This window comes from Myxine glutinosa, chromosome 7, assembly GCF_964187855.1.
Source record: "Myxine glutinosa chromosome 7, kmMyxGlut1.1, whole genome shotgun sequence".
Taxonomy (NCBI): Eukaryota; Metazoa; Chordata; class Myxini; order Myxiniformes; family Myxinidae; genus Myxine; species Myxine glutinosa.
In genome coordinates, this window is record NC_136267.1 from 123387219 (window position 1) to 123411283 (window position 24065).

The 24065-nt window shown below is 53.0% G+C and overlaps 2 protein-coding genes across 7 annotated transcripts in view; one reads left to right on the forward strand and one right to left on the reverse strand.

Annotated features, from left to right (window-relative positions):
• Positions 1 to 17569, reverse strand: part of LOC137411545 (ATP-dependent DNA helicase Q1) — a 45502-nt gene extending 27933 nt beyond the window's left edge. Inside the window, exons 1-9 of one of the 2 annotated variants that reach the window (XM_068096863.2) lie at positions 17236 to 17569; positions 13619 to 13807; positions 4801 to 4980; positions 4203 to 4309; positions 2121 to 2346; positions 1467 to 1633; positions 1076 to 1157; positions 359 to 631; positions 68 to 203 (exon numbers count right to left, since the gene is read on the reverse strand). In XM_068096863.2, coding sequence (XP_067952964.2) covers positions 68 to 203; positions 359 to 631; positions 1076 to 1157; positions 1467 to 1633; positions 2121 to 2346; positions 4203 to 4309; positions 4801 to 4980; positions 13619 to 13807; positions 17236 to 17251 — 1376 coding nt within the window. In that variant the 5' untranslated portion in view covers positions 17252 to 17569. The remainder of the gene's footprint in view (positions 1 to 67; positions 204 to 358; positions 632 to 1075; positions 1158 to 1466; positions 1634 to 2120; positions 2347 to 4202; positions 4310 to 4800; positions 4981 to 13618; positions 13808 to 17235) is intronic. The other variant, XM_068096864.2, reaches the window with a different exon arrangement.
• A 391-nt stretch (positions 17570 to 17960) lies between these two features.
• The window catches only part of LOC137411544 (nck-associated protein 1), a 121475-nt gene continuing 115370 nt past the window's right edge, over positions 17961 to 24065 (forward strand). For 3 of the 5 annotated variants that reach the window (XM_068096859.2, XM_068096860.2, XM_068096862.2), the window contains exon 1: positions 18087 to 18245. In XM_068096859.2, the coding sequence (XP_067952960.1) occupies positions 18141 to 18245 (105 nt within the window). In that variant the 5' untranslated portion in view covers positions 18087 to 18140. Of the gene's footprint in view, positions 18246 to 24065 lie in introns of all 5 variants that reach the window. The other 2 variants (XM_068096861.2, XM_078782251.1) reach the window with 2 other exon arrangements.

Consider the following 24065-nt stretch of genomic DNA (forward strand, 5'->3'; position numbering starts at 1 on the left):
TCTCAAGAAGCATTTGAATCCCAAAAGCCCGGCCTAACACGGGCTCCCCCACAGTATCCCCGCTCACCTGTGTGCGATGCAGTATGCAACCATAGCAGACAGTTTTTGCTGCCCACTCCTTTCCATGGCCACCATGCCACTCTGCCGAAACACATCAGCAAAAGAGAAAAAGAGCACACAATGTGCTGGGGCATGATCCCTGCCTAGGTAGGAAGGAAACAATGGGGTGACATGGGGAAGTAAATTATTTGGGTCATTTCATCACTTATTTTCATTCTTTGAAGCTCAACTGAATATTTTGCCTTCCTCCCTCTCCCTCACCATCATGCCCCAACCTACACCTCGCTTAACCACTGACCAGCACGACCACTCTCCTGGTAATAGTTCTCCAGGCTTTTGCTGATCGAATGATGCAGGACAAAGCGAACATCCGGTCGATCAATCCCCATTCCAAAAGCCACTGTCGCAGCTATCACCCGCACAGTCCCGTTGGGTCGTGCCCACGCGTGGTGGACGCGTGACCGCTCGGTGGATGAAAGATCCGCATGATAGCAAGCTGCCGCCACGCCACGCTGACAGAGCGCATGTGCAACGGTATCCGAATCGCGGCGTGACAAGCAGTATACGATGCCTGAAAAATAAAATGGGAGGATTTTGTGCAGTCGTCCTTGTCATAGCTGTGATCAGTTAACCCACGGAAATGGCTCCAAGTGCAAACCATGCATGGGACATTTTCTCTCAACAAGTATCTATGAAACAAATGTCTAGATGAAGCAAACACACAAGTGAATGAGAATGTGAGGCCTTAATCACAACTAAATCAATGCAGAGAAAAGTAGATAGAGTGAAGCCATTAAATAAAGAGGTTATTGCACTCACAGGTAACCCAGCAGTGCGACTATAATTGAAGTCCAATTACCGAATCTACCTGAAAATTTTCAGGCATTTTTGTCTCACATTCAAAGGACAGAACCCGCAAAAAGGACCATAACTTTTTTTAATATACGGCTAGGTTGGGTCCATGAAATCGGATTTGCATGTTCGCTGCAGATCCTAGATTAGTCAGAGGACCTACCTGTCTGTCCCTGGAACGGTCCATTGATAAGGGCAGCCATATTATCCATGCAGGTCTCCACATTCCGGGGCTTGTCTCGGACCTGCAGTCGTCACATTTGGACTTTGCTTACTACAGCCTGGGGGTCATTTGCAATTAAAATCACGTTATCACACGTTTCCACACCAACGCTTAACTATTTACTGTATAATCAGCTCTATGTCTCGGACGTTGTACATATGCATGAAACAAGGGTATGAAGACGCGAGTCGAGTCAAGTTACTATAACCCAAACTCATCCTGCTATGCAGGTAAACATAACAATTTCAAAGACCATTTCTACACCTGACTCCAAAATAATGATCACCATTGAATCCAATAATAATTTTTAAAATGACGTGTGAAGGCTTGCCTGGAGGTTGAGGTTGGGTCGGTTGAAAGAGGCTTTGAACAGCAGTGCGTTTGGAAGATTGAGTAGGCCACGCACATCATTTATCACTTGTGGAGACGCTGTGCCAGTCAATCCGATAATGGGTGTTTTGGGGAAGTGTCGCTTCAGCACCTCTAAAATCTTGTAGTCTGCTCAGGGAACCAGAGTGGGGGCATGCGGCGACAGGAGTGGATATATAAGGGGCTGGAGGTGGGGGTTGTGCTGCATTTTTATGCTTAGGTAAATATTAAATATATAAATAAAACAATCACATTTATGAGAATATCTGTTCTCTACTTGAGAGCTCATGAAACCCAGCAAATGAAGACCCTCCCCCCCCCCCCCCCCCCATCCATAACCCCATTTCTCTACTCGTGTCAATTTTAATTTGAGGAATTTCTCATTTGAAAATGGAATGGTGTAAAAATAACTACCAGAAGGATGATGCAATTCTCTGTGCAGACAACTGAGACGAGATAACTTTCCAAATGAACAATGCAATGATACGGGGTATTAGCTGCTGGTCGTGTAACAATTCCCTAAATAATAGTGCAGAGCAGGGTAAAACCTGGGTGTGTAGCCAAATGGACAGGCCTGGAAATTAGTCTAGAGGTGCGAGGATGAGAAAGAGGTCACCTGGCCGAAAGTCATTTCCCCACTGACTGCAGCAGTGCACCTCGTCGATGGCAATGCGATCAAGGCGGCCAATCTCATACGCCTTTTGCAGTCTTGCCATGAACAGCTTGCTTCGTGCAATACGCTCAGGAGTGACGTAAAGCAAGCGTAAAGTGGAGTCTGAAGGGACGGGTCGTGGGGCCTTCCCAGGTGGTGCTAAAGCAGCCATAGCCTCCCGGACTTCCTCCTGCATGGTGGAACGTCACACTTTAGGCTTGATGCAATTTATTACATGTATAATGAGAGGTGATTTAATTGAGTGCTTTTGGTAACCATTGCAAGTTGAGATTTGACTCATTTATGAAAACTGTCTGGCCCTGCCGCATCCTCCTCTCCCCAAAGTTTTTGGAATTCCTTATTAGAATTTTTGGCACATGAAGAAATTGATGTCAGTATACTGAATTAATGTAGTTTCTCACGAGAAAGAATGGTTTATGAGATTAATTTCTATTAAATAAGTGAAACAAGAAAAAAAAGATTTTTTTATTGAATTCAACTGAAGATCTTTTGCTTTAATGAGATGACTTAGTATTACATATACTAGAAGCACACACTCCCTATGGGAGCCGCCAAGGAGGTCATATTATTGTCTTTATGATTAGGTGATGTTGTTCTAAGCGTACAACACGTGACACATCTTTATTTGGGTGGTGTATAAGCAAGAGACCGCTGCCACAATCGCTCCCGAAAATAAAAATAACCCGGGTTACGTATGTAAAGCGCAAACATAATTGTGGCTATATAGATAGCTTGGATAATTCTAATTGCACCCACTGACCCTCCTCCACCCCCTAACCCCCAGTCCCAGTCCCAATGGAGGAAATGTATTTTTCAAAACTTGATGAAATCAAATGAAACTTACACGTGTACAACTTCAGGGTGCCCTCATCAAGTACTTAAAGTGAGTCTTTAGAAATCGGAATTTCAAATAAATATAATTTCAAAAACAAAGGAAAACTAGAATGGCACTCAGTGGAGAGCATACCTCCGCCAGGTGAACAGTTTATGTTTTGTATCCCAGAGTAGACCAGAAAATCACAATACAGAATCACATTTAATCAAAATTATCCATCCATAACATTTTGAGATATCCTGATATATTTCGTTTTTGGCCCTATCTCTCAATGGTGAAGAATCACTTAAAAAATTCTACTAGTCGGTTACCAAAATCTAATCATTTCGTCCTTGTGAAATACGCTACATATCTGCCACATTTCGTCCGAATCCATCCACAACTTTTTGAGATATCTTGTTCACAGACAGACAGGGGTGAAAACATAACCTCCATCCACCTTTGGTGGCGGAGGTAAAAAAAAAAAATTCGGCTTAATTCTCGAGTCATTGAGGTTTTTCTGGAAGAGTAAATCCTGGAAAACAATTCCCTCAATAGATACTGGTATGGTGGAATGCATAGGTATAGGCTAGTCTGTGTAATCAGCTAGTGATAGAGAGACAAACTAGAACGGCACTCAGTAGAGCGCATACCTCCGCCAAGCCGAACAGTTTATGTTTTGTATCGCACTGATAGGCTGGATTTGGAGTCGTACCTGAACCAAAATCTAATCGGCTTGTCTTGTCACCTACCCAACTCCTCCACCAAGTTTAGTCATAATTCGTCCACAACTTTTTTTAATAGAAAATATCATGTTATATATCGTTTTTGGCCCAATCACTCAATGGTGAAAAATCACTTAAAATTGATCTGATCTGGATTCTCTGATACATCCTTGTGGAGAGAAAGTGTGAGAGCATGTTACCTGCAGGCATTGACTACCTCGTTCCAAGTAGCTGACCAGCATATTTTCAGAGAAGATACGAATTAAAAAGTGAATTGTTGATAGTTTAGCTCTTGTATATTGGACGTTATATTCTGAAAAAAGGATGGAATAAGTGCATTTTTTACTGGAGAATGGCTTATCATGTAAAGATTATTTAACTCGCTCATGACCTCATTGTGCAGGTTTTACTGTGTATTTATAAACATCCCTTTTAACCTCTGCTTAACCCAAACTGACATCAATTACCAACCCCCAGAACACACACCTTCGAAGATGCAGCACAGAGCATAGCAGCTGGAATCTTCAGTGCTTCCAAGGACATCATCTGATCTTCCATGAGTGACACCAAGGGAGAGACTACCAGAGTTATACCTAAGGTGCAAGAATAAGTACAACAAAATTCACAAGGTTTGATGCAGGTATTTTAAAACAGCAAATAAACAAATCCTCAATTCGACAAGAATGACTAAATTTCTAAGTTCAATGACCGAATTCAAAACAGTACCGAGTATGCCTCAGTGACTAGATCCTCCGTGGAGGTCTCTCATTATCGTGACCCTCTCACCTTGATGCAACCACAATGCGGTGGGCTAGCAGTTATTAGCACTTGCAGAAATACTGCACTCATGAACCCAGATCAAATGACCAGGAATCAAGTAACCAAATGCCCTCTTGAAAATGATCACACCCTTCAATGGCCAACCATTGTTTCGTGAAACCAACTCTGTTGGAATCATTGGCAACATGAAGGAACATTTTAACCTTTGTTTTGGTCAGCCGAGCACTATGATGGGAAACAATGTTTGAGGCAGAACCACAATTTATTCTGACAATAAAGATTCAATAAACCTCAAATGAGAGACCTTTAGAGAGCATGGCTGGAAGCTGATAACAGAGGCTTTTGCCTCCACCCGTCGGAAGCACCAGGAGGACATCACGACCCGCCATTGTGGCATTGGTAGCTGGTCGTTGCAGTGGCCGCAGGGAAGTAAGACCAAACACATCCTTCAGCACTTCCGCGAGACGTACAGACCACGGGAACCCTAGGAATGAAAGAATGGTTCTGTGATCAACACAACTCTGGTCTGGTTTTTGCTCTCTTTGTTACATAATATTGAAGGAGCTGCGCTCCAACGCGAGTCGAAAGAATTGACGCGACCAAAGACGGAATTCGTTCGAGTTACTTTATTGAAACAAAACAGCTCAGGTATTCTGACAAGCCCGTTTATCGGGCAGCAATATATATACACATTTATGCCGGGGCGTTTGCCCGGGAAAACCGAGACCGGGCATGCCCGGGTGTCAAGGGCGAGTCCTGGCAAGTCGAGGCTGGGCGTGCCCGAGCACTCTGGGCGAGCCCTGGAAAGGCGAGAGCGGGCATGCCCGGACGCTCTGGGCGAGCCCTGGAAAGGCGAGTCTGGACATGCCCGGGCGTCCTGGACGCGGCCTGGCAAGTCGAGGCTGGGCGTGCCCGGGTGCTCTGGGCGAGCCCTGGAAAGGCGAGAGCGGGCATGCCCGGGAAAGACGAGACCGGGCGTGCCCGGGAGGTTCGGGCGTGCCCGGGAACAGCGAGTCCGGGCATGCCCAGGAGAGGCGCGTCTGGGCCCGTCCGGACGAGCCTGGCATGGCGATCGCGCCCTGGCCGCGTCCTGGCAGGTGCAAGGCGATTGTGTACATTCAGCGGGAACCGCTACACACGCCCCTCCAGAATCGACCTGCATCGGCAGGGTCAATTTAAGGGGGGTCCGGATGACCCGGCCGAAGCGACCCCTGGAGGGTCGTGGGGGGGGGGGCCGATCCGGTGGTGGGTGGTCGAGCGGGGGGAACTGTAGACGGGGGGCGGCCTCGCCGCGGAGGAAGGGCCAACCGTGGTGGTCGGTCGACGTCCACGTGCGCTGGTATGAGGCGGTCCACAGAGATCCGATCCGACCGGCCGCCGACGTCGATGACGAAGGACTTGTCGCCCCGTCGCAGGACCCGGAAAGGCCCGTCGTACGGCGGCCGGAGTGGCCCCCGGTGTGCGTCATGACGCACAAAGATGTACTCCGCTGTGCGAAGCGCCGGGGAGACGTAGGACTGGGGGCCACCGTGGCGGGACGTTGGCACGGGGGCAAATCGTCGGGCGGCCTCCTGGAGGTCCGAGCGCTGGTGTGCGGCGGACCAGGGACTGGTAGCGTCGGGCACGAACTCGCCCGGGACGCGGAGCGGCTGGCCGTAGACGAGCTCGGCGGCGGACGCCCGGAGGTCCTCCTTGGGGGCCGTGCGGAGGCCCAAAAGGACCCACGGCAGCCGGTCGGTCCAACCGTCGTCCTGAAGGCCTGCCATGAGTGCGGCCTTCATGGAGCGGTGAAACCGATCGCACAACCCGTTGGCTTGGGGGTGGTAGGCCGTGGTGCGGTGCAGCGTGACCCCTAACGAGCGGGCGACCGCGCCCCAAAGTTCGGACGTGAACTGTGGGCCGCGGTCGGACGAGATGTCCGCCGGTGCGCCGAAGCGCGCGACCCAGGTGGCGATGAACGCCTGCGCCACGTCGGCGGTGGTGGTGGAGGTGAGGGGCACGGCCTCCGGCCACCTGGTGGTCCTGTCCACCATGGTGAGCAGGTGGGTGAACCCCCGCGATGGGGGCAGGGGACCCACCAGGTCCACGTGGACGTGGTCGAAACGCCGTGCAGGCACGGTGAAAGGTGCTAGCGGGGCCTGGGTGTGGCGGTGGACCTTGGCCCGCTGGCAGGCCGTGCAGGCGTTGGCCCAGTCGCGGACGTTCCGTCGAAGGCCGTGCCAGACGAAACGCGCCGACACCAGCTTCTGAGAAGCTTTCCGGCCCGGGTGAGAAAGGCCGTGGATGGAGGCGAAGATGCGGCGCTGCCAGGAAACGGGCACGATGGGGCGAGGCTGGCCCTGGGAGACGTCGCAGAGCAGGACGGTGCCCGCGAAGGGGATGTCGGCCAGGCGGAGGCCCGTGTCCGCCGCCCGGAGGGCCTGCACCGAGGTGTCGGTGGTCTGGTCGGCCGCCATGAGCGCGAAGTCCACGCCGAGGTGGACCGCGTTCGCGCTGGCCTGAGAAAGACAGTCGGCCACGGCGTTGTCTTTGCCGGCAACGTGCTGGATGTCCGTGGTGAATTCCGACCCGGCGGAGAGGTGGCGCTGCTGGCGGGCCGACCATGGCTCCGTGACTTTGGCCATTGCGTAGACCAACGGCTTATGGTCGACGAAAGCCGTGAACGGGCGGCCCTCCAGGAGGTGTCGGAAATGGCGAACGGCCAGGAATAGACCGAACAGCTCGCGGTCGAACGTGCTGTATTTTAACTCGTTCGGCCGGAGCTGCCGGCTGAAAAAAGCGAGTGGCTGCCAAACCCCGTCCACCCATTGTTCATGGACGGCGCCCACCGCGTAGTTGGAGGCGTCCATAGTGAGGGTGATGGGCGCGTTGAGCACCGGGTGAGCCAGCAGCGTTGCGTCGGCGAGGGCCCGTTTTGCGCTCGCGAAGGCCGCGTCCATGGCCGCGGACCAAACAATGTCATGCTTGGCCGGCTTGCCCCGGAAGGCCTCGTAAAGGGGCCGCATGAGCTGAGCAGCGCGGGGCACGAATCGGTGATAAAAATTCACCATGCCGAGGAACTCTTGTAGGGCCTTGATGGAACGGGGACGCGGGAACGTGGTGATGGCCCCGGTCTTGGTGATGCGGTGGCCCAAAAAGTCAACGGTCGTCGTGCCGAAGTGGCATTTGGCCGGGTTGACAATTAAGCCGTGCTCGCTGAGGCGACCGAACAGTGTTCGGAGGTGGAGGAGGTGCTCGGCGCGGGACGTGCTGGCGACGAGGATGTCATCCAGATAGAGGAAAAGAAATGGCAGGTCGCGCAGCATGCCGTCCATTAAGCGCTGGAACGCCTGGGCCGCGTTCTTGAGGCCAAACGGCATCCTCAAAAATTCGAACAGGCCGAACGGCGTGATGATGGCCGTCTTCGGGACGTCGGCCGCCCGGACAGGTACCTGGTGGTATCCCCGTATCAGGTCAATTTTGGAAAATATGACCCGTCCCGCCAAACGGGCGGAAAAGTCCTGGATGTGTGGGATCGGGTACCTGTCGGGGGTGGTAGCGTCGTTGAGGCGGCGGTAGTCGCCACACGGGCGCCATCCGCCCCCCGGCTTTGGCACGATGTGCAGTGGTGAGGCCCACGCGCTATTGGAGCGCCGCACGATGCCGAGGTGCTCCAACGCGTCGAACTCGGCCTTTGCCACGGCGAGCTTGGCCGGGTCGAGGCGGCGGGCCCTGGCGTAGACCGGCGGGCCCATAGTGGGTATGTGGTGCTCGATCCCATGCCGCACTGCGACGGCCGAAAACGTCGGCCGCGTGAGGGCCGGGAATTCCGCGAGCAGGCGAGCGAACTCGTTCGCCGTCGGGAGGGCGCACGCCAGTTCGGTCGGCGCGGAGCTGCTCATCGTGCACGCCAGGGAGCTGAAGGTCTCGGCGTTGACAAGGCGACGACGTTTGACGTCGACCAGCAGCCCGTGCGCGCAGAGGAAGTCGGCGCCCAGCAAAGCCATGGGGACGCAGGCGGTCACAAAGGTCCACTGAAAGCGCTGGCTGCCGAAGCAGAGGGTGACGTCGCGCGGGCCGAAAGTGCGTATGGCCGAGCCATTAGCAGCGACCAAAGAGGGGCCGCAAACGGCGTCCCGCCTGTCCTGCTCGGAGGCGGGTATGACGCTCAGTTGGGCGCCGGTGTCATAAAGGAAACGCCGCCCGGACGCTTTGTCCCGAATAAAAAGCAAGTTGCCCGAGTGGCCGGCGCTCATGGCTGGGAATGAACGCCGGCCCGGCCGTTTCCCGACTTGCCGAAAGTGCATGGGGGTCGGCACGTCCGAGCCTTGTGTCCGAACCTGGCGTGGTAATAACACCACGCCTGGTCAGGTGGAGGCCCCGGCCGTCGTGTCGGAAGCGGTCGGCGCGGCGTGGCGGCCGCCAGTTGCACCGGAAGTTCGGCCTCCAACCGCGCAGGGCGCTCAGGCGTCGCCTCGGACGGCGGCAGGCTCCAGGTAGCCGCGCCGATGTGTTGGCCCGCCGAGGAGATCTTATCGGCTTCCCTGGCGAGGGCGCGGGGATCGGTGATCGAATTGCCAGCCAGGGCGAGGCGTACCGGGTGAGGCAGCTGGCGAAGGAACAGCTCGCGGAACAGAAAATCCGGAGAGTGCTCACCGAGCAACGAGAGCATATAGTCCATGCGCTCGGACGGGCGTGTGTCGCCGAGCTCGGGCAGGTCGAGCAGGCGCCGTGCGCGTGCCGCCGGTGAGAGGGCGAAAGCGTCTTCAGCGCATCATACTTGTCGGCAGCCGGCGGGTGCTCGAGGAGGCTCAGGGCGCGGGCCGCGGTGGCGGAACCGAGCGCTGCCACGACGTGGTGGAAGCGGGTGTCGTCTGCGGTGATGCCTCGCAGGGCGAACTGGGAGTCCGTCTGGGCGAACCAAACAGCCGCGTGAGCCTCCCAGAAGGTAGGCAGTTTAAGAGTCACTGCCGTGTCCATGTCGGTAGGTCACCAGTGAAGGAGCTGCGCTCCAACGCGAGTCGAAAGAATTGACGCGACCAAAGACGGAATTCGTCCGAGTTGCTTTATTGAAACAAAACAGCTCAGGTATTCTGACAAGCCCGTTTATCGGGCAGCAATATATATACACATTTATGCCGGGGCGTTTGCCCGGGAAAACCGAGACCGGGCATGCCCGGGTGTCAAGGGCGAGTCCTGGAAAGGCGAGTCTGGACATGCCCGGGCGTCCTGGACGCGGCCTGGCAAGTCAAGGCTGGGCGTGCCCGAGCGCTCTGGGCGAGCCCTGGAAAGGCGAGAGCGGGCATGCCCGGACGCTCTGGGCGAGCCCTGGAAAGGCGAGTCTGGACATGCCCGGGCGTCCTGGACGCGGCCTGGCAAGTCGAGGCTGGGCGTGCCCGGGCGCTCTGGGCGAGCCCTGGAAAGGCGAGAGCGGGCATGCCCGGGAAAGACGAGACCGGGCGTGCCCGGGAGGTTCGGGCGTGCCCGGGAACAGCGAGTCCGGGCATGCCCAGGAGAGGCGCGTCTGGGCCCGTCCGGACGAGCCCGGCATGGCGATCGCGCCCTGGCCGCGTCCTGGCAGGTGCAAGGCGATTGTGTACATTCAGCGGGAACCGCTACAATATCACCAAAGCCAAGTATGGGAAATAATTGAAGTGTTTCTGGGTGTGCACGTTGTGTAACACTTATAAAATAAAAATTTAAACCTAAAAAGATGTCCACATATTGCATAAGGAGCCATATCTGCATTGCCTATGGCCTTCCCTCCTTTTAATCTTTTTCCACTCCAACCTCTCCTATTTTTACAATACTTCTCCACTCTCCTTTTCTTTACATCCTCCTTCCCCTCTCTTGTTTTTCCAGTTTTATTTTGGACAACAACTGCTCCACTCCATGCATATTGTCGTGTTCACCACTGAGATTAACACCCCTGGGTGACGGATGACCAATCGAGCTTTAACTCCGAGGCATACCCAAACTATGGCGGCTCCTTTTACTCGCGCGGGGGTGGAGGGTCACAAGGCTTACCTGCATGGCCGGACGCGAAGCGGGTTTTCCGAACCACCAACAAATAAACAGGACAGACCACAAGGGATTGAAAATGCAACAAATAATGTGTTTAATAAAAATAAATGCCAGGATAACAGAACTGTACGGTAATCCAAAATTCCTAAATTGAGACGTCTCCATACAGACTCATGAAACACACACAGGGAGAAATAAACAAAAGTAAAAATGTGTGTGTGGTGCGTTTGCCTGCCACTCTGTGGTCTCCTCAAGCGGTCCCCGAACTCCGCCGGCTGCTGAACGGGTCCCCGAGCCCTTGCGCGGGAAACGCCCAATGGCGCAAACTTGCGCCGCCAGCAGTGCGAGAGGCAGCCAAAGCTCTCTCTCCTCCGCCGTCCCACGCTCCACAAAGCGTCGAGGTCTCTCAGGCGCACACTCCATGGAACACAGCCGTTATGAAGCCAGCATTACCGGGATCAGAGAGAAGAATGCGTCCGCCTTTCCCCGCAGCCAGGAACAGAGAGAGAGCATGAATGCAACCGCCTATGACCAAGCCCAGCACGAGAGAAAAATGTGTCCAGTCCATAATGAAAACCCAGCGCAAGAGAGGGAAAATGGTGGTGCTCTGCCTTTTTGTCCCTCGTGCTGGAACGTTCTGTGATGATGTCACATGCGCACCAATCAACGAGCACCATCGCATCGCTCCACAGCCACGAACAATCATCACCTTTCGGGGCGGGGCATCACGGCCCTTCTTGCTGTCCCTTGCGATGACTCGGCTGGTGTTGTCAGTGGTAGTCGAATGTCCGGATCCAGTCGGTGATTGTGTAGTTTATATAATTTAAGCACTGATCACGTGGCTGGTGTTGCGTGTGTCATAAGAAACGAAGGGAAAACCACAGATGCAAATACATACAGGGAAAGTTACCTTGTACCCTAACTAATTAGCAGAGCTCCACCCCTCGCATGGAGACAAATATACACTTACGCGACATCCGGCCCTACTTAAGTACATGAAGGTGGCTACGCGACATAGGGAGCACATTACGCTATACAATCTACCTGGACTAAGGTATTCCATTGCCTACCCCCCCATAAACATAACAATATGTAACAACAGCAGCACACAGTAGAGTGCATGCCTCAACCAGGCTGAACAGTTTACGTTTTGTATCCCACCGATAGGCTGGATCTAAATCCGGACTTTCACCAAAATTGAATTGGCTTGTTCTTGTCACCTACCCAACTCATCCACCTCGTTTTATCATAATCCATCTACAACGTATGGAGATATTGTGATGTATATCGTTTTTGGCCCCGTCTCTCAATGGTGAAGAATCACTTTAAAAATTATTGGATCCGGATCCGAATCTTCACCAAAATCGAATGACTTAATCCTTATCACACAACCAACCTGTCCACCAAATTTCATCCAAATCCATCCATCAGACAGACAGACAACCAGACAGTGGTGAAAACATAACCTTCGTCCACCTCCGGTGGCAGAGGTAACAACACACAAGGCCTGTTAATGTATGTATGATTTAAGATCATCAGCATCATTTTTCCTGTTTCATTTATCGTTACTATTTATATTTCATGATTTCTTCAAAGAGAGTGACGAAGTTCAAGGAAAGGCACGAAATGTACTTTTGCACAATCTGGAAAGATGGAATCCAAACCAACAGACTAGCCAGGGAATTATTTGATGTAATTATGTCGCCAAAAAGATATGACCAAACAAGAAGGGTTGCTTGAAAATGAATCAACCTGATCAATTACAATTAATAAAAAATTAGTCGTACTAATCCCACAAAATAATGAATTGTGTCTGACAAAGACAATAAACGAAGAACTTGGCCTTTGCTAGAACGTCAAGCGAAATTTTAATCATTTGCACGCTTAGCTAACCATGTCAGCTTTACCTCATGTCCAGCTCTTTCTATCTAAAATACAGAGGAGGCATTGATCACGTCACCTAATGAGCTTATGAGAACAAGGCCATCTCTCCGGACATATCTCGAGCTTTTGATGCAGTCCAGCATCCCACTTTGCTCGCCAAGCTCTCTGCCTATAGTGTTCAAGGCCTACTCCCACACAAGCCTTGCTGACTTCCTCTATTCTCATAGCCAACAGGTGGCTCTCAACAGAATCCTTTCATCTCTCCCTATCAAGGCTGGAGTGCCCCAAGGCAGTGCCTGGACCCATTCCTATCCCTGATCTTCATCAGTGATCTCTCTGACTCTTTGGAAAATCCCCTTTCTCTATTTCCAGATGACTCACCCTCTGCCATGACATCCTTCATCCTCTAGATAGGCAAGCGGCAGCCTCTTCCATCTCTTCAGACCTTGAAAAATAATCACAAGCAGGTCAAACACTTGGAATACGTATTTCAATCCTGACAAATGTCTATGTTTCTGTGTCTGTTTCTGTGTCTCTCTCTGTGTCTCTATCCCCCCGAAAGGACCTTCTAGCAAACCCTCCTATCTACTTTCTTAACAATCCTCTTGAAGAATTTTGGTCACTCAAACTCTTAGGTCTCATTAAGCCAGTTGCCAACTGGGCATCCTCCATCGTACAAAGTCCTTCCTTGGCACACATGAACTATCCACATACAAGGCCTTCAACTGCAGCTTGATGGAGCACTGCTCTACCCCTCTGGGTTGGTGCCCCTGCCTCACATCTTGCTCAGCTTGACGCCATGGAAACCAAGGCCTTCAGAATCATTGTAAACTACCACAATGAAGCTGTCTATGAGCCTATCACAGACAGGTCGGTGGTCTCTGTTTTCTACCACCACTTGTCTACTTGTCTTGTACCCTCTGCTCTTTCCGTGCTCTGTTCTTCCACACCCTTGCCCCCCATGCCCTTGCCCCCCACTTTCCAAATTTACAGTTTCTCCTTCCTAAGAGTTTCCTTCTCTATCCATCTTGTCCACCCATGTATCCTCCCCGACCCCTCATTCTTCCCCACATCACTTAATTGTCCAAGTCTCCCTCTATTTTGTCTCAACCCTGCTGTTTGTATATCCCCTCTCTTTCTGATGTTCCTTTTGTAATTATACATCTTGATGCATTCTATGTTCTAGCTCCGCCACAAGCCGAGACTTTGTATCCAAAAATATATTTCAAAATCACCTTCCTTATCCCAGGTTTCCAAGCCCGCTTCGGGAATCTCGTTTTTTCCTTTCGTCTTCAACTCCTTCAACTCTCGTAGTCGTTTCCTCAGCGCTTCCCTGTGCTGGCGCAGCTTCTGCAGGTCACGTTCCACTTGAGCCAACTCTTCACGGATTTCTTCAGCCTCTGGTTCCAGATCATCAGCTTTACCTGCTCAAAGCAATTCCATTTCAAGCAATAAACTTCCCAAAGTGTACACTGGGTAAATTACCTTACTTATAAATGAAGCATTTTCAGGCGCTTTATTTTCAGGCGACGCATTTCAGGGCGTCAGGAAGGGCATCCGGCCATAAAAACATTGCCTCAAACAGGGAACCATGATTGTCACGGGGCCTGCAAGGCTAACCCCCACTCGTGGGGAAAATGGCCTTAAAATTATCATTCATTCATTATACTAGGGCATGCCCGTACTATATATATGCCCGTACTATATATATATCTAAAATTATATCCCCCCCCCCCTCTATTTACATGAAATGGTTTGGTCCATTCGCAACGCCAAAGCGAACGGCGAACGGCTTGCGAGTACGGTGACAATCCCCCCCCTCTATTTACATGAAATGGTTTGGTCCATTCGCAACGACCACAGAACCCCCCCCCCCTCTATTTACATGAAATGGTTTGGTCCATTCGCAACGCCAAAGCGAACGGCGAACGGCTAAATCGCCATAGCTCGGTAACTACTTGTCCGATTAATTTCAAACCTTGAAAAGGCACATCCTCGGGTCCCCAGCAATATACCTGGCAAGTTTCAAGTATATCGGACCGGTAGTTGTCGAGAAACAGCGGTCACAGACAAACATACATACATACATACATACATACAAACATACAAACATACAAACATACACACAGAGATTACTGGAATTATAGATAGATATACTAGGGCATGCCCGTACTATATATATATCTAAAATTATATCCCCCCCCCTCTATTTACATGAAATGGTTTGGTCCAAAGCGAACGGCTTGCGAGTACGGTGACAATCCCCCCCCTCTATTTACATGAAATGGTTTGGTCCAAAGCGAACGGCTTGCGAGTACGGTGACAATCCCCCCCCTCTATTTACATGAAATGGTTTGGTCCAAAGCGAACGGCTTGCGGAGTTTGGTAAAGAAATCGCCATAACGTGCACAAACGCGCAGGAAAGCGAAAGAATCGCAAATTAGTTTTAAAACATAGTTTAACGCCAACATAGCGGCAACATAGTTTGCCAACGTGAAATAAATGAATACGCTCTCAAATGTGCCGTCCGAGGCAGAGTCTGTTCGGCACGTTCGGCACACGTGATAGCTCGCTGCTCTCTGATTGGTTGAATCGTTTTTTGGACATAGCTCGGTAACTACTTGTCCGATTAATATGAAACCTTGAAAAGGCACATCCTCGGGTCCCCAGCAATATACCTGGCAAGTTTCAAGTATATCGAACCCGTGGTTGTCGAGAAACAGCGGTCACAGACATACAGACATACATACATACATAAATACATACACACAGAGATTACTGGAATTATAGATAGATAAATGAAGCATTTAAACATGAATCAATTAATTTTAATGCTAAGGAAGAAATGGAAATGGGTGGAAATGCGAATGGTTCGACGGATGTGCAGAGTATCGTTGAGAGGAAGACAAATGATGAATTGCGAAAGATGATGGGAATAGAGCCTGTGATTGATGCTGTGAAGAGGAACAGGTTGAGATGGTTTGAGTCCTTGTGACAGATGACCACAAGGCTAGCCCCCGCTGTAGTAGGGGAAATGGCCTTAAAATGCATGTTGTTGTTGTTGCAAAGGAAGAACAACAATTTATTTACAATTAGCCTAATTGACATGCTTGGGGTGGGGGTACAGTATAGTTAACACGTGACTTCCAGGATGACGTGACACGTGGGTAGAAAGCCTGGCTGGTTTGGTCTTGGTGCATTGCTCTCATGATACGAGTTGCTCATCCAAACCATGAATAATTGAAAACCCGATCAGATTCCGTTTGCCCAACATGCTGAATGAAGACCCCAACATGCTGATAGTCTCCAACGTTCAAATTCCACACATTGTGTTGTTCTTCTGCTAAAGCTCCACCACAATTGATAAATGCGCAACCCCCACCACAATTAATACATGCACAAGCTCAACCACAATACATGGACAAGCTCCATCACAATTGATACATGGACAAGCTCCATCACAATTGATACGTGGACAAGCTCCACCACAATTAATACATGGACAAGCTCCACCACAATTGATACATGGACAAGCTCCACCACAATTAATACATGGACAAGCTCCATCACAATTGATACATGGACAAGCTCCACCACAATTAATACATGGACAAGCTCCACCACAATTAATACATGGACAAGCTCCACCACAATTAATACATGGACAAGCTCCACCACAATTGGTACATGGACAACCCCCACCACAATTAATACATGCACAAGCTCCACCACAATTGATACATGCACAAGCTCAACCACAATCGATGCATGCACAACCCCCATCACAATTAATACATGCACACGCTCAACCACAATACATGGACAAGCTCCACCACAATTGATACATGCACAAGCTCCACCACAATTGATACATGCACAAGCTCCACCACAATTGATACATGCACAAGCTCCACCACAATTGATAGATGCACAAGCTCCACCACAATTGATACATGCACAAGCTCCACCACAATTGATACATGCACAAGCTCAACCACAATCGATGCATGCACAACCCCCACCACAATTAATACATGCACAAGCTCCACCACAATTGATACATGCACACGCTCAACCACAATACATGGACAAGCTCCACAACAATTAATACATGCACACGCTCAACCACAATACATGGACAAGCTCCACCACAATTGATACATGCACAAGCTCCACCACAATTGATACATGCACAAGCTCAACCACAATCGATGCATGCACAACCCCCACCACAATTAATACATGCACAAGCTCAACCACAATACATGGACAAGCTCCACCACAATTAATACATGCACACGCTCAACCACAATACATGGACAAGCTCCACCACAATTGATACATGCACAAGCTCCACCACAATTGATACATGCACAAGCTCAACCACAATCGATGCATGCACAACCCCCACCACAATTAATACATGCACAAGCTCAACCACAATACATGGACAAGCTCCACCACAATTGATACATGCACACGCTCAACCATAATACATGGACAAGCTCCACCACAATTAATACATGCACAACCCCCACCACAATTAATACATGCACAAGCTCAACCACAATACATGGACAAGCTCCACCACAATTGATACATGGACAAGCTCCATCACACAATCCACATGTGTAGACCGGGATGATCACAGGACTGACTACACCTAGTTGCCCGTACCCTGATGTGATGTGACGATGTGCAACGAAAGTGCGCCTCAGAAATGGCGAATTGTATACATAAACCGAGGAAACGCTTCCGTCTGATTTGCGATGTCAATCATTTGAATGATCATTTTCAGGCCACGTTTTTACGATTTTAGAACGTCAACATTATTTCCCTTCACCATTCTTACCTGTCCAACTTGCCATGACGTTTCCAGTACCACGCAATGCCAAAGAATATACAGATCTTACTGGCTGGCATCTATGCACATACAATATGTCATATGAATATACAGACGCGAGAATTATTACATCTACTATCTCGTCAATGTAAAGAGCCCAATCAAATTATTATAATTAGGTAATTACACAGGTAAAGTATAGCTATAGAAAACAGCATGGCAATCGTCAGTTCTATCGTGCAATGTGTAACGAGTGCATTGCACCACTTCTCATGGCACCACCAGCTACACCGCGTTAGACACAGAGCGTAGTAAAGGCAATTATCCAGAGAATAAAAGGAATACTATCCAAGTAATTATAAAACGAATATAATCCAGCGAATTAAATGTAGTGTGAGGTTTGAAGTTCGAACCCAGGCCAATGGATACCAATCCTCAGCATTTGAAATTCCTTATGAGGGAGCTACATTAAATTATTCAAACAAACAGTACTCCTCTAGCTTATACACCGACTTAAACTCGTTCAATTGCAGCGAAATATTCAAAAGTTGTTACAAGTGCAAAAATAATAGCTGCTATAAGAAATAAAACCCAATGAGGTAGAGCAGTTTTTCAATCGAAATAATAAATCAAAATATTTTCAGAATATATGACAGTGAAAGTGAATGTATCTATGTCTGATATTCGTGAGTAGAAAGTGATTTTTATTGTTACAATCATTGCTACACAGGAGCAATCAGACTCCACACAAAAATGTGGATAAGCGAACAGGCGCAAGAATGATATGGTGAGACTCCAAGGAACGGCAGCACTCATTAAAGATGGAAATGCACATCTGAGAGGGAGACATCAAATGCGCATGCGCGAACGGTACGGTTCGGTTTTTACAGACGCTGCGGGTCCTCTGGTCCGCGATGTCCCGCAGCGTCATGTCCAGCCAGCAGAAACTGGCCGAGAAGTTGACCATATTGAATGACCGCGGGGTCGGTATGTTGACGCGCATTTACAACATCAAGAAGGTGAGTAATCCTGATCCGCTATTCCCCCGCAAGTGTCCTGTCCGGCCTTACCGCCGTGTAAGTAAATGTATCGGAAATCGCAGTTGTTTTCAGATTTCTGTTAAGTTTTAGGGGACAAGAACTTGTGATAGGTGTGTGGGAGAGGTGGGGTGAGGAGGAGGAACAAGACCTTGTGATTGGGGGGGGGGAGGGTGGGTAGTAGTGGGATGGGCAGGGTGACAAGTCCTTGTTGTGGTAGGTATGCGGGGTGGTTGGGTGAGCAGTGGAACAGGGTCTTGTGATAGGTGTGCGGGGGTGGGGGCGGTGGAGGTGGTGAGCAGGTAGACAAGCTCTTGTGATTGGAGGTGGGGGGGGGGGGCAGTGGAGTTGAGAAGGGCGCCAAATCCTTGTGATACTGATGGGGGGGGGGGCGGGGGGCAGTGGAGTTGAGAAGAGAAGGGCGCCAAGTCCTTGTGATACTGATAGGGGAGTGAGCAGGCGGACAAGTTTCTGTAATGGGGAGGGTAGGGAAGAGAAGAAGTCTTGCTAGTAGGAGAGGAGGAAGCAGAAGAGGGCAATATATCCAAGGAGGCAGATGACAGGTCCTTGTGAGGGGAGGTGCATGACAGGTCCTTGTGAGGGGAGGTGCATGACAGGTCCTTGTGAGGTGGATGACAGGTCCTTGTGAGGTGGATGACAGGTCCTTGTGAGGTGGATGACAGGTCCTTGTGAGGTGGATGACAGGTCCTCGTGAGGGGAGGCAGATGACAGGTCCTCATGAGGGGAGGCAGATGACAGGTCCTCATGAGGGGAGGCAGATGAGAGGCAGATGCCAGGTCCTCTTGAGGGGAGTCAGATGCCAGGTCCTCCTGAGCGGAGTCGGATGACAGGTCCTCCTGAGGGGAGTCGGATGACAGGTCCTCCTGAGGGGAGTCGGATGACAGGTCCTCCTGAGGGGAGTCGGATGACAGGTCCTCCTGAGGGGAGTCGGATGCCAGGTCCTCCTGAGGGGAGTCGGATGACAGGTCCTCCTGAGGGGAGTCAGATGACTGGTCCTCCTGAGGGGAGTCAGATGACAGGTCCTCCTGAGGGGAGTCAGATGACAGGTCCTCCTGAGGGGAGTCAGATGACAGGTCCTCCTGAGGGGAGTCAGATGACAGGTCCTCCTGAGGGGAGTCAGATGACAGGTCCTCCTGAGGGGAGTCAGATGACAGGTCCTTCTGAGGGGAGGCAGATGACAGGTCCTCCTGAGGGGAGGCAGATGACAGGTCCTCCTGAGGGGAGGCAGATGACAGGTCCTCATGAGGGGAGGCAGATGACAGGTCCTCATGAGGGGAGGCAGATGACAGGTCCTCATGAGGGGAGGCAGATTAAAGGTCCTCATGAGGGGAGGCAGATGACAGGTCCTCATGAGGGGAGGCAGATGACACTTCCTTGTGAGGTGAAGCAGAGGACAAGTCCTTATAGTTGAGTGGAGTGCATGGCAGATGATCTGTTATAATAAAGTGAATTTGGGAGTTGAGCTGTTATGTCGGATCAAAGCCCATCTTTTTACCAAAATTAACCACAATTGTTTTACCACAATTTTAGCTCTTTCACGAGCCTCGATTCAGTATACAAAAAAAAAAAAAAATAATAATAATAATAATAATTTTGATACCTCCACCAATGAGTATAAGTAGATTTGTGGAATATCTGACATTATAACAAGGAATTCCGTGCCATGCTATGACACCATCTGTCTCTCTTGTGCTGCAATTTGAGAGATTATTAAGCTAGCTATCTCATCTGTGTTCGGAGGATGCATGCAATTCCATTGGTCATGTGTTTGGGCTGATACCATGAGGCCAAAATGGTCCTCTTCCGTTTACAGGCTAAAACACAAGGTAAGTGTAGGGGGTACTATGTTGAGAGAAGTTTGAAATTGTAAAGATTTCTCGTGGATTTTGTCCACTAACTGACATCGAACACGTTTTCGAGATTTTGCAGCATAGTATTGTGGCGGACACAAAAGCCCACTGGCGTGGTGACATCATTCCGCGCACCAAGTGAGCGGTGGCCACGCACCAGGGGTAGGCGTGGCCTGATGATATACACCGGGCGCCCAGCCCGGGACAGTACAGTGTTACAGTGTAGTCTTACAATAAAGACGTTTATATGTTACCGCTTGTCCGCTTCCTCCTTGCTCACAAGCAGCGCGCGTAACGCCGCGCTTTACTGGTGACCCTCGACGTTGGATCTGCTGGAGCGATCCTTCCACACGCGACGCCATCGCCATGGCCGACTTCGTCAAACTTCCGGAATTTTGGGAGGCTCAGGCCGAAGTCTGGTTCGTCCAGGCCGAAGCCCAATTTCAGCTTCGGCGCCTCACCGGCGATGACACGCGCTATTGCCACGTCGTCGCCTCCCTTGGGCCCGGCACGGCCGCTCGAGTTGTGTCCGTCCTTCGCCACCCACCGAACGGCCACAAGTACGAGGCACTCAAGCGGCTACTCCTAGCCACGTTCGGCCTTACGGACGACGCACGGGCCGACCGCCTCCTGGATCTCCCCGAGCTCGGTGAGACGCGCCCGTCGGTCCGAATGGACCATATGCTGTCACTGTTGGGCGACGAAGCCCCCGGTTCGCTATTCCGGGCGCTTTTCCGGCGCCAACTTCCAGCGCAGGTCCGCCTCGCGTTGGCCGGGACCGAGCTAACGGAACCCCGAGCATTGGCGGCCGAGGCGGACAGGTACTTCGCCGCTTCGGACATGCGGGCGAGCGTCGGCGTGGCCGTCACGGCCCTCGACGCTGATGTTCAGCAGCATGTTCCACAGCATCAGCTTCTACAGCACGCTGATGTTCAGCAGCATGCTGATACGCACCTCGTGAACGCCGCCACGCCCCGCCCACCGCCGCGGCGAAAACCGCCACCGCGGGGAAACCCGCCAACTCCACCGGCCTGGCGGAGCCAGCCGCGCTCCTCCAGCTCCACCACCTGGTGCTGGTTCCACGCCAAGTTCGGCCACGAAGCTCGGCGGTGTCATCCGCCGTGCTCCTTCAACGGGTCGGGAAACGCCCGGGCCGGCGCTCAATAGTGGCGATGAGCGCCGGCCATTCGAACAGCCTGCTGTTCATAACGGACACCTTCTCCAGGCGCCGTTACCTGTGCGACACGGGAGCGCAGGTGAGTGTCATTCCCGCCGGCACGTCAGACAAGCACGCCGCGGGTGGGGGCCCCGCGCTGCTTGCCGCGAACGGGACGCCCATCCGTACGTACGGAAAACGCTGCCTCTCTCTGCGGTTTGGAGGGCAGGTTTTCCGATGGACGTTCGTCACCGCCGACGTGCCCATGGCACTGCTTGGCGCGGACTTCCTGTGCGCTAATGGGCTCCTGGTCGACGTCAAGCGCAGACGGCTTGTCCAGGCCGAGACGTTCAGCTCGCTCGCTTGTGCGTTGCCCAGCTCAACGAGCGGCTTGCCAAGCGGCTTGCCGAACGATTCGGTTCCGGCCACGTTGGTCTGTACGCTTCCGGCAGCGGACGCATTCACCCGCCTCCTCGCCGGCTTCCCGGCCCTCACGCGGCCCACCTTCTCGGCGGGGGCCGTCAAGCACGGGGTGGCCCATCACATCCCCACCGTCGGGCCACCGGTCTACGCCCGGGCACGCCGCCTAGAGCCGACGAAGCTGGCGGTGGCAAAAGCGGAGTTCGCTACCCTGGAGCGACTCGGCATCGTTCGGCGCTCAGAGAGCGCTTGGGCGTCGCCGCTGCACATCGTGCCGAAGCCCGGCGGGGGATGGCGACCGTGCGGGGACTATCGCCGTCTCAATGACGCCACGACTCCCGACCGCTACCCCGTCCCCCACATTCAGGACTTTTCCGCCCGTTTGGCGGGCAGGTCCTTCTTCTCGAAGGTGGACCTCATACGCGGCTACCATCAGGTCCCCGTCAGGCCGGAGGACGTCCCGAAGACGGCGGTCATCACGCCATTCGGACTCTTCGAGTTCTTGCGCATGCCCTTCGGTCTGAAGAATGCGGCTCAGGCGTTCCAGCGACTGATGGACAGCGTCCTGCGCGACTTGGATTTTGTCTACGTTTACCTGGACGATATCCTCGTCGCCAGCGCGTCCCGCGAAGAGCACCTACGCCACCTCCGCACGCTCTTCGAACGCCTGGGCCAGCATGGCCTGATTGTGAACCCCGCAAAGTGCCGGTTCGGCGCCGCCACAATCGATTTTCTGGGGCACCGTGTCACCAGGCACGGAGCCGTCCCCCTACCGGCCAAGGTGGAGGCGGTGAAGGGGTTTCCGCGCCCCCGCACGATCAGAGGGCTGCAGGAGTTCCTGGGCATGGTGAACTTTTACCATCGGTTCCTGCCCCGTATCGCCCAGCTCCTGCGCCCCCTGCACGAAGCTCTCCGAGGTAAGCCGGGCAAAGGCGACGTTACCTGGACCGAGCAGATGGACACGGCGTTCACGGGCGCGAAGCTCGCCTTGGCTAACGCCACCATGCTCGCGCACCCGGCGCCCGATGCACCGATCGCCCTCACCACCGATGCCTCGGACTATGCGGTGGGCGCAGTGCATGAGCAATGGGTGCGTGGAGCTTGGCAACGCTGGCGTTCTTTAGCCGGCAGCTTCGCCCGCCCGAACGCCGTTACAGTACCTTCGACCGCGAGTTGCTCGGACTTCACTTGGCGGTCAGGCACTTCCGCCATCTGCTCGAGGGCCGGGCGTTCACTGCCTTCGTCGACCACAAGCCGCTGATCTTTGCGATGGGCAAAGTCACCGAGCCGTGGTCGGCCCGGCAGCAGCGTCACCTCTCGGCCGTGTCCGAGTACACGACGGACATCCAGCACGTCGCGGGGAAGGACAACCCGGTGGCGGATTGCCTTTCCCGGGCCGTCGCCCACGCAGTCCACCTCGGCATCGACTATGCCCGGATGGCAGCGGACCAGGCCGCTGACCCCGACGTCCAGGCCTTGCGGACCGCCGTCACGGGCCTCCGCGTCACCGAGGTGCCGTTTGACGGCGCGGGCGCGGCCCTCTTGTGCGACGTCTCCCTCGGGCGTCCTCGCCCCATCGTGCCCGCGGGCTGGCAGCGCCAGGTGTTTGACGCCATCCACGGCCTGTCCCACCCGGGCGCGAGGGCCTCCCAAAGGCTGATCGCCGACAAGTTCGTCTGGCATGGCCTCCGGAAGGCCGTCCGCGGCTGGGCCAGGACGTGCCTCGCGTGCCAGCGCGCCAAGGTGCACCGGCACACCCAGGCCCCGTTGGCCCCGTTCACGGTGCCGGAACGCCGGTTTGACCACGTCCACGTGGACCTGGTGGGACCTCTGCCCCCCTCGCGGGGTTTCACCTACGTCCTCACCATGGTGGACCGCACCACCCGGTGGCCGGAGGCCGTGCCCTTGGCGTCGACAACGGCGGCCGATGTCGCGCAGGCTTTCATCGCCACCTGGGTCGCCCGGTTCGGCGCCCCCTCAGACATCTCATCCGACCGCGGCCCCCAGTTCACCTCGGAGCTCTGGGGGGCGGTTGCGCAGGGGCTCGGGGTCCGGCTGCACCGAACCACGGCCTACCACCCCCAGGCTAACGGCCTGTGTGAGCGATTTCACCGCTCATTGAAGGCCGCGCTCCGGGCCACCCTCCGCGACGGCGGCTGGGTCGACAGGCTCCCCTGGGTCCTGCTGGGCCTCCGGACGGCGCCCAAGGAGGACCTGCGCGCATCCGCGGCGGAATTGGTCTTCGGGCAACCGCTGCGGGTGCCGGGCGAGTTCCTCCCCGACTCCACGGCACCATGGTCCGCGGCACAGCAGCGCTCCGCTCTGCAAGAGACCGCCCAGAGGTTCGCCCCGGTG